Source organism: Aspergillus pseudotamarii (assembly GCF_009193445.1).
Source record: "Aspergillus pseudotamarii strain CBS 117625 unplaced genomic scaffold BDV38scaffold_57, whole genome shotgun sequence".
NCBI lineage: Eukaryota > Fungi > Ascomycota > Eurotiomycetes > Eurotiales > Aspergillaceae > Aspergillus > Aspergillus pseudotamarii.
Window position 1 is genome coordinate 77,097 of NW_022475071.1, and position 11,876 is coordinate 88,972.

An 11,876-nucleotide genomic window follows, 5' to 3' on the forward strand; every position below is an offset into this window, starting at 1 on the left:
TTAAGATTCTTGAAGAATAATATGATTTTCAAAACCAATGTAAGTCTGTCTATGTTCTGCATATGCATATGCATGCAGTATGTACAGCGGGTATATAATTATACATGGTGAGTAATTTTTAAATCCTTCCCCTTATGCCATGCGGGTGGGACGATCATTTCCTTCCATACAGAAGGCCCTCCACCATTTCCCCGATTGCCAACGAACTCGTCAACCCCGGACTCTCAATTCCTAGCAGGTTAATGAACCCAGGGAAGCCTTCCTCTTCCTGGATGATGAAATCCTGGAACCCTTTACCTGTGTTCACGGCCCCACCGCGTCCCAGCTTGGGTCGGATCCCACAGTAGTCCAGACTGATTGCCTCGGGGTCCACGTTGGGTAAATAAGCCTTGATCTCCGGAAGGGCCTGCTGCAGCCGGGCGGGACTGGGCACGAGGTCATTCGGATCGTCGACCCATTCCACGTCGGGGCCGAATCGTAGGCGGCCGCCGAGGTCTAGAGTTAGATGGGTGCCCAGGCCGCCGAGGCCGGGCAGCGTGACTGGATAGACCAGCACGGAGGTTTTCGGGAACGACGCCGCGTACGAGAAGTACGTTCCCTTGGCGTAGTATGGGGTACGGTGTCGTTCGGGTGGGAGGATCATGTTATTGATATGGCAAGCGTAGTTCCCGGCGCTGTTGACCAGCGTCTCAGCGGTAATAGACGTCTCTGTACCGTCGCTCGTCACAGCCGTGATCCGGTATCCGTTCTTGCCTCCATTCAATGCCTCGATCCCCGTTACATTTGTGAGAAACGCACAGTCGCCGCCGCGGTCCTCGAAGTCGCCCTGCAGATAGGTCATCAGAGAGTGGCTGTCCACAATGCCCGTAGTCGGACTCTCGACGATGCCCGCGAGAGCCTGGACCTCCGGCTCGAGGGCTTGAGCCTCTGCGCGACCGATGAGCCGTGTCGGTACGCCTATCCTCTTTGCGTGCTCGTGGGTCTTTAACGCTGCAGCCCATTGCTCTTCTGTTTGCGCTACGATCCATTTCTTGGTGTTGCGGTGAGGGAGGCCGTTCCGCGCGCATAGATCGTATATCATCTCTTTTCCTTTGATGCAAAGCTTGGTCTTCAAGGTATCGACTCCGTAGTATAACCCGGCATGGATGACCTGTATGTAACAGAAGGGACCAAGTACAATTAATGCGTTGATTCAATGCGACGATGCCCGATCGGATGGGGGTGTACTAGTACTACTCACCTCCGAATTGCGACTACTAGTCTCTGTGCCTGGCGCATCGTGTCTCTCCAGAAGAATCGTTGATGTGCCCTCTCTCGATGCCAGTTCCCGGGCTACTGCGAGACCAACCACTCCCGCACCAATGACCTTTTTGTGTGAATGAGCGGTTGCTTTTTGTAAAATGCGCTGGCAAGGGTCAAGGAAAGGTGTTTACCGCATGTGTGACATCTGCCGTGGCTGTTCGCGTGCTGGAGAAGTTGCGCCGCGGATGGAGGAGTTTCCTCGAAATAGAGATACTTGCGCGCGTAGCCATGTTCTCTCGGAATATGGAGTTAGATTTAATCTAGGGCGACCATTGATCACGTCTTTGTTCAGGTAGTAGGGGGAATGCGTTGTCGATGGCGCAATTCCCCACGTGGGCGCAATGCCGACCGGCGATAAGAGTCCGGCGATAAGAAAAGTTGTTGTTTGGGTGTTTCTCGATTGGGTAAAGGTTCAGGCGACCTCAACAATCACTGTATTGATACATGCACTAGTAGAGGGAAAGTCGAGAGTCTGTCATTCTTCGACACGCTAATTATTTACTAGAGCACCTGTGTAATAATATCTATGGTATCTCGATGAAGAGGTTGAAGTGATTTGTACGTTCTATGTCAATAGTATCCTATGCTCTTATATATCCTCTGAGCACACTTCAAACTATAGTCTTAAGAGTCTAACCACGCTTTCCAACATTCTTCAACATGTCGTCCAAATGCTAGATACCATTAGTCTAACTGCTTGGGTCGAGGGCAACGAATATACCACTTACCCGTTTCTGTTCGGTTGCTAACTTGCCATGGGTATCCTGCCTGAACGTCAGTGAAAGCGCTTCCCAGAGTGGGCAACTAACATACGCTGATGATAGTCAAAATCAAAGAATAATTATTAAATAGGAATCTTTCGCGTCTTTTCGCGTCGCCGCCAATCCGGCTCAGTTTCGCCAAAAGGTTGTCAAACTCGGTTGCTAACCGCAACAAGCTATTAGACACCGGCTCGTCGTCTCCGGCTTCACTACTCAGCACCAAAATGCCATGTAACAACTGACCGAACCTCTGCGTAAGGAAGTGGGGCGCTGAGGATTGGTTCAAGTCATCCCCACCAGCCAGAGATAGGGCGGATACAGCACTTCGGCCCGTGTGCGAAGCTACCCGCTTTAAAGACTCGCAGTGGAGGTCCATGATCACCTGGAACCTAGGCCAGAGCCGCATGTTTATACCATTGATGTACGCGTCAGCAACGGGCACTTTCCGACGTTGGAGTTCAAAGGCGGCCTGCTGATTCAATCGTACGCAAATCAGAACTCCTAGAGAGTCGGTCGTGTGTTCGACTAACTGCTTGGTCAATCCTTGACCGAGAGCAAAGACTGGGTCGAATATTTCAGTGGCTTTGCGGGATATCTGCTGGAAGGATAAGGTGGAGAACATCTCCGTCATAAAAGAGTATTCAGCAGAGACATTGTCCATCAAGGCCAGGTTGAAGTTCCTGAAGGGGACCTCGATGCCATGGAAAGAAGTGTCCTCCTCTGCTACATATGAAGATATGGCCATATGATGGCCAGTTCGCAAGATTTCAATTCTCCTTCCGAGCGAGAATGGGTCATGCGCCGCGGGACCAGCCCGCCCACCAGGGACGAAATTTCCTATAGCGAAGTTAGATTCCGTAGCGCAGCGAGAAGAAATAGAGAACTCACCTGATTTTGGAGCCGAGGGATCTCCTCCTAGCACTTCATTCCGATCGCTAGGGTACACTTTGATCTTTTCAAGCGCTTGAAGATAGCGGGTAAAATGAGATAGATAATACCACCGCATCGTGTTGATATAAGCCTGTGTAATCTCCCCTGCAAGGGTTGAATGTGCTTTGCACAGGTAGCTATACAAATCCTTGAATTTCACCAAGCGCTGCTGTTGGATAATCTGGGCGTTGATATTTGGGGATCGCAAGGCTCTGATCTGTGAGACCAAATAGTCCCGGATCCTTTCAACTGCTTTTTTCTTGATATCGCTCAGAAGTGGGCGAACATCCTCGACCGACTTGGCGCTACTAGGGCTAGAAACTTTGGCTTCTATAGTGGCTGCCCGGCTCTCGATCTCGTTCAGCGCTTTGACCCAAGTTTCATCGATCGGCCCCTCTACAATTAGTCGGACAGCTTTTGGCGAGATGGAGATTTCCTCCACAGCGGGCCCCAGAAGTTGTTCTACATTGCGTCGATTCGCCAACATTGCATTCAACTGTATGGATCGAGTCTGCAGAGTCTCTATCTCCGCCGAAACTGCACCGAGTTCAGTCTGAAAGTCATTCAGATACTTCTCTACCGACTTAGAAACATCGTCACAACCTGTGATAGCCGAATGTAGATCCTGAAATTTATCTCTTTCCTTCTCGAACTGCTGGATTGTTTGCGCGCCAACGTCGCTATTTGTAGCCCTCCTCGGCTCAACGGGTTTCGTGACAAACTCCTCGAGGCTGAGATCTCCAAAGTCGATTTCCGCCACCAACTGCGACGGTTTTACTTCAAGTGTAGAAGATAGGACAGGCGATTCTGCTCCCGCTAGCTTTTCGTTCCGCGTTCCAATAATATCATTTAGCACATCAAGTGGATCCGCCACGTTAGATGGCCGAGCCTTCGCAGGAAATTGTTTCACGGCCGTGTCGTCGGCACGCTGAGTGGCGGAAAGAGAAGTAGTAGAGTCGCTAGGAGTAAGTAAGTTGGACAATGACGAGCCAGGTCGACTAGGCTGAGGACGACTATTCTGCGCATAGGGAGACAGACGAGAAGTGGACCGTCGAGGAAGGGGGGAATTGCTGCGACTGTCAATCTGAGGTCCTGAGGGGGTCGAATGACCGGACATGCGGTCAAGCCACATGGTGAAAGACCAGCCCAGAGAGGCGTTCCGGTATGGAGCAGTGGTCCACTGGCCTCATTAAGGCCGTCTCGATAGTAATCAAACCGCTCGTGGCAAGGAGAGAACAACACAGTTCAAAATCAAATATGAGCTTCCGCGGGAAGGTACGCACGTGGGAGAAGAAAGGAAGGGAAGAAACAATTGAGGTTGGTATAAACTCCCTTGTTCAGGAGAGTTCCGTTGAACATCCGTAAGGTACCTCTCGGAAGCTCACCAATAAACGGATACACTGACAGGAGTTCGAGACGCTACGGCGATCGAAACAGACCAGAAATACAGCACATCCGAAACTAAGCCTGTTGCGGTCTAGCGACATCAACACCCCGCCACAACAAAATACTTTTTTTTAATTCGGCGGTTTTCGTCCATTTCTCTCTTCGTCTCTTTTAACCTTCTAATTTTTCTCCCTCTTCCCCTCTCTCCTCCGACTCAATTTTCTTCCTCCTCTCTGTCTCTCTCCCGCTTGCATCTATACTTTCCCCTTGTCATTCACTCCAACCAAAACCTTCACCATGGCTGACGAAGAGCACGTACGTGATCGCTCCTCTACACTTTTCTCCACCTGATTTTGATGTACCTGCGCTGTTGCCCATTTTGAGCCCCGCACCATGACCCCCTTCCCCTCGTTCTTGCACGCAAAGACGTCTGCGTATCTCGTGCCCATTTCACTGCAATTTTAACTGACGCTACTTTCTTTGTATACAGACTTTCGATAGCGCCGATGCCGGTGCCTCTCTCACCTTCCCCATGCAGTGCTCTGCATTGAGGAAGAACGGTCACGTTGTCATCAAGGGCCGCCCTTGCAAGATTGTCGATATGTCCACCTCCAAGACCGGAAAGCACGGCCACGCCAAGGTTCACCTGGTCGCTCTCGACATCTTCACCGGCAAGAAGCTTGAAGATCTGTCCCCCTCCACCCACAACATGGAAGTTCCCAACGTCAAGCGCACGGAATACCAGCTTGTAAGTAGATCGAAAGTTGATGTCTGTCTGGCAGGGATAGGTTTTTGCTGATCTTGCATAGCTTGATATCACCGACGATGATTTCCTGTCCCTGATGACCGAGAATGGTGATACCAAGGACGACGTCAAGGTCCCCGAGGGTGATCTCGGTAGCCGGATCAAGAAGATGTTCAAGGAGGAGGAGAAGGACGTCAGTAAGTATTCAACACAATGCTCACCGTCAGACCGTTGCTAACGAAGCTTGAGACGTCATCGTTCTCACCTCCATGGGCGAGGAGTGTGCCATCGACTGCAAGGAAGCCCCCAAATAATGAATTTTTTTTTAATAGTCGTGGACTCTTTTGTGCTCCATTGGCCCTTGTGCGTTCTATGGTCACCCTTTAAGTTTGCCCCTTCGATTATGAAGTATGTTACGTTTTGGGCGAGATCCGACCCGGCTCTTATATTGGCCACTTGACCTTGGAGAAGGTTGCGTTTAGTTGGCAGCGCAAAGCGTGCTTTCGCATGACGCGAACCAGTCTGAGTCCATCTTTCACGATATTTTGACGAATTCCAAAAAAATTCAGTGGCTCTTCCTAATACACAAGAGATTTGCTTTGCTTTTAACTGGTACCATCTCCTCGTAGAGTCATTACTTAGTAGGGTACGCTTTGATAAAGATCGAAGCGAACGAAAGACCAAAAGAAGTCCGTTCTCGACCAGAGACTAGTATATATATATATGTATGTATGTATGTAACGGCGGTTCCTTGAACCAATATATTCTGGAAGGCCAGTTACCGATATTACGTCGGGTAAATTTTCGGGAGGAGATAAATAGGAGTGTATGTTTGAGAAGATTTATTAAATGGGATGGGGAAAGGAAAGGAAAAATTTCATAAACAACTCACATCTTTCTTACTACCCGCGGAAATTCAGCACGCAACCAACCACCTACCCCACGCCACAGGGAAAAGGCCCATGGCCTCTATACCCCATACCTTAATAAATTAAGAATGAAGAACACCTGTGCCCTCCATGGAGTATACTACCCGAGGGGTCTGCGGGCAGGAAGGGTGCCGTGAAACTCGGTATTATCTCGATAATGGGCTCTGGTTCTGCCGCCGGGGTCATCAGCAAGAGGTATGCTCGTAGCCCACCTTAGCCTCGCCCGCCCGCTCAGCATACCGAGGGGAAGAAAGGGAAGGGAAGGGAAGGAGCCATGCTGACAAAATACAACAAGGGCCGGCAAGTGGAAGAAGAGCCTGACGACTTTGGGACGCAAGGCAAGACGAATCGGGTGAAGAAGGAAGTGTCCGAAAAGGGTGCAAAGAGTAAGCGTTGCTAATCCGGCTGGACTCCCATCAGGTGCTAATTTATTCCTGTCAGCGTATCGTGGCCGACAGGCTTACAGCCTCTTTCTGCAGGTGTATCAGTTGATCCTCTGGAAGCAGTGCCACGCTTTGGTGCAAAGCCGTGGTTTTCCGGCGCAACTCGAGGTGCGCCCTCATTGGTTCAATCTTACCCAATGCTTTGTCGGCTGACGATGAAGGTACAGCATGTCGTCCGTGACTTGTGGGCGCTTCGTCTGGAAACCTTCTCGAACAAGATACAGGATCCCTCCGAAGGTGATGAGATAGAGTTCTTCAGCTCACAGCTCACCGCGGAACAGCAGGAGGAGGAGCCAGATATCGTTAAGTTTGGAGGGAAACATCTGCAATGGCCTCGACTCGTGGACTCTGTCAGCCTCTGCTACCTGGGAGCTTTCTTAATGCGCCTTCCGGTCGGTATTGGAGACTTTCACCGGTAAATCCCCTCGGATGAGTATCGGATGGTGATTACGATCTGACTTCTCGCGCTCCAGGATGATCATGTACGGTGATATCCCTTATATTCGCATAACACGCTCAATCCCTCGTGAAATGAGAGATAAATTACCTCAGGAGTATCTCTCGATCATCGAGACCACGGTCGGCGCTCCTGTCCTTTAGATTCTAAAGGATCATTTGCTGATCGTCTCTTAGAGGTTGCTGAAAGCGGAGCATCTCCATAAGGCCGTATTGCAACTTTCACTTCTCTATCGCCGCAAGTTTGGCGTGCACTTTCCAGCTCTAAATATGCCGCCGATGCTATATCATTATATTAGGAGACTAGCTCTTCCAAGTAAGAAGCCATCGCAGTTCGGGTGATCTACCCCTATACTAACGTATTGCTTAGTTGACATCTACTCCGCCGTGAAGAAACTGCAGGATCTTCTAGGTTTTTCCTTCGAATTCCCGAAAGACCTTGCCAGCAGAAGTAGACCCCATGACCTACCTGAAATCCAGTTGATCACTCTCATCGTCATATCTACCAAGTTACTTTTTCCTTTCGACGACCTTAAAAGATACCCTATCTCCGCAAAGGAACCCGCCACGCAAGTCATCGATTGGAAGCTCTGGGCTCAGGCCCAGAGGCATTTCGATAGCCGAGAAACCGCTCGGGGCAGAATTGGCAAAGGTAATGAAGTCCTAGTGAATGAGCGTGATGTGTTTAACATGTCACCGAGTCAACTGGATGAGTACATGAATTGGTACGAGAACAGCTGGCTCGACAATAGCAAAGGTATGACGGTATTGAGAGAAATTATTTTATTCGTGTCGCTAACCCTCGAGAAAAGTGTCAAATCCACTAAGCGATTTATTCCCCGTGGGGCCAACCGGCACGGATTCTCAAGAAGTAGCCGGTCCGCCAGATGAAGATGACGAGGAAGCTGTAGGTTCAATGCTGCGAACAGTTACACAACAACTCAAGCCTCGGAAAGTTATCACGGAGAAGCGCTCGGATATCCCTCGACCAGGGTCATCGTATGTGCGGTATAAAATGGAGTCTGATTTACCCGAGAATGCGCGACCCTTCTACGAAACGGCAGCAAAGGTGGTCGGAGTATCATTAACCACCCTCGTACGAGCTGTCTCCCAAGCAGAATATAAGATTATGCGATGGCTGGAAGACCAGAGACGTATTGAGCTCTATGGAGATGCTTCCGGCATGGAGTTTGCGAAATTCGATAGCTCTGATGACATGGGTGAACAGGATATGACCGATTCGGATGACAGTTCTTGATATTAAACCCTCTTTATTGGGTATAATTTCCCTGTTATTTTATCTCGTTCGATGCTCTCAATGTCACTATAAAATTGTAATCAGCAGAACGCCATACGGCCGCATGACAAGTTCAGATAACTGGTCAAGGGAGGGTTTTAATCTACTCGAGCAAGTCATTATCCTGGTGGAACATGAGTAACTCATGAAGGACACCTGCAATACGACGTTGGGGTAAGCATTCTAGCCCGAAGAGCAACGGGGAATATGAAGCGATTCGCCTCCGACAGCCTGACAAATTACAATTATTGTGGCATCCTCTAATCACATGTCGGAAACACATTATGCTTATTGTCATGCTTACTTATTTTTCGCACTAGCGAGGAACCAGTTCCTGTACTGTGAAGAGACATGCATGCAGATACGAGCTGCAAAGAAGAATCTAGACATCCGATGGCGTTTTGTCAAGAACATTGATCTAGACGCTGGGAATATGGACCATCATACGATGTGACAAAGTACCAAGAAAGGGGTATAAAAAGATGAACATGACTTTGGACTGAGAACTACAACTCCCAGTGTTGTAGATAAAGCGAAACAATGGAGACCTTCCGACTACACAACGTCCTTTCTTCCCTCTGCATTCTTTTCCCTTTTATTATTCTCGCGAACCCAGCTCACGCGGTTCCTTATCAGACTCGCATTCTTGAGACCGGCAGTACCTTCGGTGCTCCAGATCCATATGGCCCATGGCAAATGATCCCCAGCAATCCCACCGAAGACCTGACCTACATCAAAACCACCAACACCGGAACTGGGAGGGTAGAAGTCCACATCGCCTCGGGTTCATCCGGATTCAGGACTCGCACCCTTGAAGTCGGAACAACATTTGTCTCCGAGGATAACGGAACTTGGCAATTGATCGATGCAGACGGTGACGGCAGACCTGATCTTGTTTACATTAAGACCAGAAATACCGGAACCGGTAGGGTGGAGGTACACATTGCGTCCGCGTCATCCAACTATCAGACTCGTATCTTGCAAACAGGAACCACTTTCTACCCAGAGGAGAATGGAGTCTGGCAGATGGCAGACTTCGACCATGATGGAAAGCTGGATCTAATTTACATCAAGACTCGCAATACCGGTACTGGGAAGGTTGAAGTCCACGTGGCGTCGGGGGCATCGAATTACCAAACACGGATTCAGGATGTTGGAACGACGTTCTATCCAGAGGATAACGGTGTCTGGCAGATGGTCGACTTCGATCGCGATGGAAAACTGGATCTAGCTTACATCAAGACTCAGAATACGGGAACTGGAAAGGTTGAGGTGCATGTTGCGTCAGGCTCGTCGACTTATAACACTCGCGTCCAGGAGGTCGGCACAACCTTCTATCCGGAGAACAGTGGGTTCTGGGAACTGAGTGACTTTAATCATGATGGCGTCCTTGATCTAGTGTATATCAAGACGCAGAACACTGGAACCGGCAGCGTTGAGGTTCATGTGGCGTCGGGAAAATCATAGTCTACACGTTGGATGTGTAGCCAGTTGATAGTATCATTTGATGTGGGGGCTGTTTGGCACGGGGTTTGCTACTATAGTATTAAATCCTTTGTTTTGAATCGATCAATTAAGTTTAAAGTTGAATTTGGACCCTTAATAGCCACCAACATATCAGCCATAACATTATGCTGTCACCGTAACTCCAATATCGCTGCAGAATCGTACACTCAAGCTCTAGACTACCAAAGAAACTGTCGTTGAAAGTCTACTGAGGGAGCTCCGCTCCAAATATTTGGTTCCTGTGGTATGCGACTGAGCTCTTCCGCAACCTCGAGTTGGGGCTGGGCCATATAACCCATCGCCTGAGGCCTTACATCGTTCTGGATTGATCGAGCGGACTTCCCTAAGCGCGGTTCTCTTGGTCCCATGGTGATATTACGCGTCGACGGACTAGCAGAATCCGGAGATAATGATCTATTGTTTTCTTCACGTCGGTCGCCAGGCACTGATGTTCCAGATATGTCCGAAGATTGGTATTCGGACGGCTCGTGTTGTTCATTAGACCCAAGAATTCTTTCCTCAATAAGCCCGGCCCCTGATGACAGAAGAGTGGTATTATTATCAGAAGAGCCAGGTGTCGACGGGCCCAAGCCTTGGTTGGCTGCGGAAGGCCTCCGGTGGCTTAGACAATCATACTGCCATTCGCGAACACTGTGAGCAGTATCCAGAGGGAATCTCTTCCAGTACTCTGCTCCTCGTTTCCCCAGTCGGGGGTATGGGGAGTATAACAAGTCTCCAATACTCCTCCTGGTTCTATGCTGCCTATCCTGGTTTATACTGGAGGACAACTGAGCGTCCGAGATCCGAGAGAGCACTTTTAGCAGCACGGTTTCTGTTTCATGTAGACGGTGCTCTAGGGACTCTATGTATCCCTTCGCGGGGCCACTGAAGGAACGTGAGTCCTCTACGCCAGAACATTAGGACTGGGCCGCAGACAAACCGTTTTAGCTGCTCGGGCCAGTCGCACACTCGATTGTGCTGGAGGCATTGCGTACACACCGGCCTTGATAAGAATTAGCTCCAACATGGTACAACATGGCCGTGGCTAAGAACTGAATCTTACTTTTTGCCACTACACTACATGATACCTTAGCTCTATGGCCCATAGTGGAATTAGAACCAACGTGGGTCGTACCTTTTGCTTCCGGAAACGACAGGCGTTGCAAGCGATTGTAATGCGGGATGCTTTCCCAGCTTTGTTTGGGGGAGCCATCTCACAGGGGTTCTTCAGGTAAATTTAAATGTTTGATGTGCAGTAGCTTAGTGCACAATGGTGAGCTGATCATTGTGTTTAGAATGGCATGGATTTTGACTCTGGGGTTGGATGAGAAATCACGTGCGGTAGAAGGTTTACCCGATGGATCAATTCGAATCCGATTTATACCAATTATAACAACCAACCTAGATCCTGATGAAGATCATGGCGACTACATTGTAACCAACTCTATTAGCTGTGAAACATATCTCTGGTCATCACTTCAAGCTCAATTCTCGTGAATCCTTTCTAGCCCTCGGATTTTGGCATCATTCGTCATTATTTCGACAGCTAAGGGAGCTAGCCGGCAACAGCACAGTTAGCTCTTGATCTGATGAATCGTTTTCCACTTGTTTTGACGTTTGTGGAGATTCGTCGGAAGCTTGATACCAGTCTCCGCTTTCTTCTTCTTCTTCTTCTTCTCCTCCCCATTGATCAAGCACATCCTTCGCGTTCAAAGTATCAGGATGTTTGGGACCCAGGTATTTCTCACGAAGGCGGACGCACTTAGTCATCAAGCTGATAGCATCATGTTTTCTACCTGTGTAGTGCCGGATGTAAGCAAGATTCACCATGCTGGTAATGGTGATGGGATTCTCTGGCCCTAATATCTTCTTCTGACTCTCTAGTACCTGCGTCCTCAACTCTTCTGCCTGTTGCCATTTTGCTTGGCTGAAATACGTCAATGCCAGGTTATGTATACTGGTCAGAGTAAAGGGATGCTCAGGACCCAGCACTTTCTTCTGGTGCTCTAGGATTTGAAGAATGAGCTCTTCTGCCTCTTTTAACTTCCCTTGGATGTGGAAGAGATTTCCTAAATGTACCATACTAGACAGAGTATCAGGGTGCTCTGGGCCTAGTACCTT

General features: G+C 49.2%; 6 protein-coding genes across 6 annotated transcripts; 3 read left to right on the forward strand and 3 right to left on the reverse strand.

Moving 5' to 3' along the window:
* Window positions 1–8: 8 nt before the first annotated feature.
* On the reverse strand, window positions 9–1,602 carry BDV38DRAFT_256185 (NAD(P)/FAD-dependent oxidoreductase). The gene is made up of 3 exons (XM_032055499.1): window positions 1,434–1,602; window positions 1,241–1,366; window positions 9–1,150 (listed from the first exon to the last, which is right to left on the reverse strand). The coding sequence occupies exons 1-3, from the start codon at window positions 1,530–1,532 to the stop codon at window positions 155–157; spliced, it is 1,221 nt and encodes a 406-aa protein (XP_031910177.1). The 5' UTR covers window positions 1,533–1,602; the 3' UTR covers window positions 9–154.
* Window positions 1,603–1,725: 123 nt separating this feature from the next.
* BDV38DRAFT_256186 (putative GARP complex subunit (Sac2)) lies at window positions 1,726–4,529 on the reverse strand. Its single transcript, XM_032055500.1, has 4 exons — window positions 2,952–4,529; window positions 2,116–2,900; window positions 2,031–2,066; window positions 1,726–1,976 (listed from the first exon to the last, which is right to left on the reverse strand). Exons 1-4 carry the CDS (start codon window positions 4,123–4,125, stop codon window positions 1,935–1,937), a joined length of 2,037 nt encoding a protein of 678 aa, XP_031910178.1. The 5' UTR covers window positions 4,126–4,529; the 3' UTR covers window positions 1,726–1,934.
* BDV38DRAFT_256193 (Eukaryotic translation initiation factor eIF-5A) lies at window positions 4,530–5,802 on the forward strand. Its single transcript, XM_032055501.1, has 4 exons — window positions 4,530–4,694; window positions 4,870–5,127; window positions 5,189–5,321; window positions 5,374–5,802. The coding sequence occupies exons 1-4, from the start codon at window positions 4,677–4,679 to the stop codon at window positions 5,436–5,438; spliced, it is 474 nt and encodes a 157-aa protein (XP_031910179.1). The 5' UTR covers window positions 4,530–4,676; the 3' UTR covers window positions 5,439–5,802.
* Window positions 5,803–5,954: 152 nt separating this feature from the next.
* Window positions 5,955–8,500, forward strand: BDV38DRAFT_166945 (TFIIB-type zinc finger domain-containing protein). Its single transcript, XM_032051892.1, has 8 exons — window positions 5,955–6,248; window positions 6,349–6,439; window positions 6,495–6,604; window positions 6,664–6,911; window positions 6,970–7,075; window positions 7,130–7,268; window positions 7,323–7,709; window positions 7,765–8,500. The coding sequence occupies exons 1-8, from the start codon at window positions 6,144–6,146 to the stop codon at window positions 8,208–8,210; spliced, it is 1,632 nt and encodes a 543-aa protein (XP_031910180.1). The 5' UTR covers window positions 5,955–6,143; the 3' UTR covers window positions 8,211–8,500.
* BDV38DRAFT_166946 (FG-GAP repeat domain-containing protein) lies at window positions 8,501–10,005 on the forward strand. Its single transcript, XM_032051893.1, has one exon. The coding sequence runs from the start codon at window positions 8,790–8,792 to the stop codon at window positions 9,714–9,716; it is 927 nt and encodes a 308-aa protein (XP_031910181.1). The 5' UTR covers window positions 8,501–8,789; the 3' UTR covers window positions 9,717–10,005.
* Window positions 10,006–11,279: 1,274 nt separating this feature from the next.
* On the reverse strand, window positions 11,280–11,837 carry BDV38DRAFT_286144 (uncharacterized protein; the record flags this gene model as incomplete). The annotated part of the gene is made up of 1 exon (XM_032060613.1): window positions 11,280–11,837. One exon carries the CDS (start codon window positions 11,835–11,837, stop codon window positions 11,280–11,282), a length of 558 nt encoding a protein of 185 aa, XP_031910182.1.
* Window positions 11,838–11,876: the final 39 nt, after the last annotated feature.

Coding starts and splice junctions, on each gene's coding strand:
- BDV38DRAFT_166945 (XM_032051892.1), top strand. CDS start 6,144: ATGGAGTATACTACCCGAGGGGTCTGCGGGCAGGAAGGGTGCCGTGAA. Junction 6,249..6,348: donor GCCGGGGTCATCAGCAAGAG/GTATGCTCGTAG, acceptor AAATACAACAAG/GGCCGGCAAGTGGAAGAAGA. Junction 6,912..6,969: donor GGTATTGGAGACTTTCACCG/GTAAATCCCCTC, acceptor CTCGCGCTCCAG/GATGATCATGTACGGTGATA.
- BDV38DRAFT_256186 (XM_032055500.1), bottom strand. CDS start 4,125: ATGTGGCTTGACCGCATGTCCGGTCATTCGACCCCCTCAGGACCTCAG. Junction 2,067..2,115: donor TGATTTTGACTATCATCAGC/GTATGTTAGTTG, acceptor ACGTTCAGGCAG/GATACCCATGGCAAGTTAGC. Junction 1,977..2,030: donor TAGCAACCGAACAGAAACGG/GTAAGTGGTATA, acceptor AATGGTATCTAG/CATTTGGACGACATGTTGAA.
- BDV38DRAFT_256185 (XM_032055499.1), bottom strand. CDS start 1,532: ATGGCTACGCGCGCAAGTATCTCTATTTCGAGGAAACTCCTCCATCCG. Junction 1,367..1,433: donor CGGCAGATGTCACACATGCG/GTAAACACCTTT, acceptor TCACACAAAAAG/GTCATTGGTGCGGGAGTGGT. Junction 1,151..1,240: donor CTAGTAGTCGCAATTCGGAG/GTGAGTAGTACT, acceptor TGTTACATACAG/GTCATCCATGCCGGGTTATA.
- BDV38DRAFT_256193 (XM_032055501.1), top strand. Junction 5,128..5,188: donor AGCGCACGGAATACCAGCTT/GTAAGTAGATCG, acceptor GATCTTGCATAG/CTTGATATCACCGACGATGA. Junction 5,322..5,373: donor GGAGGAGGAGAAGGACGTCA/GTAAGTATTCAA, acceptor ACGAAGCTTGAG/ACGTCATCGTTCTCACCTCC.
- BDV38DRAFT_166946 (XM_032051893.1), top strand. CDS start 8,790: ATGGAGACCTTCCGACTACACAACGTCCTTTCTTCCCTCTGCATTCTT.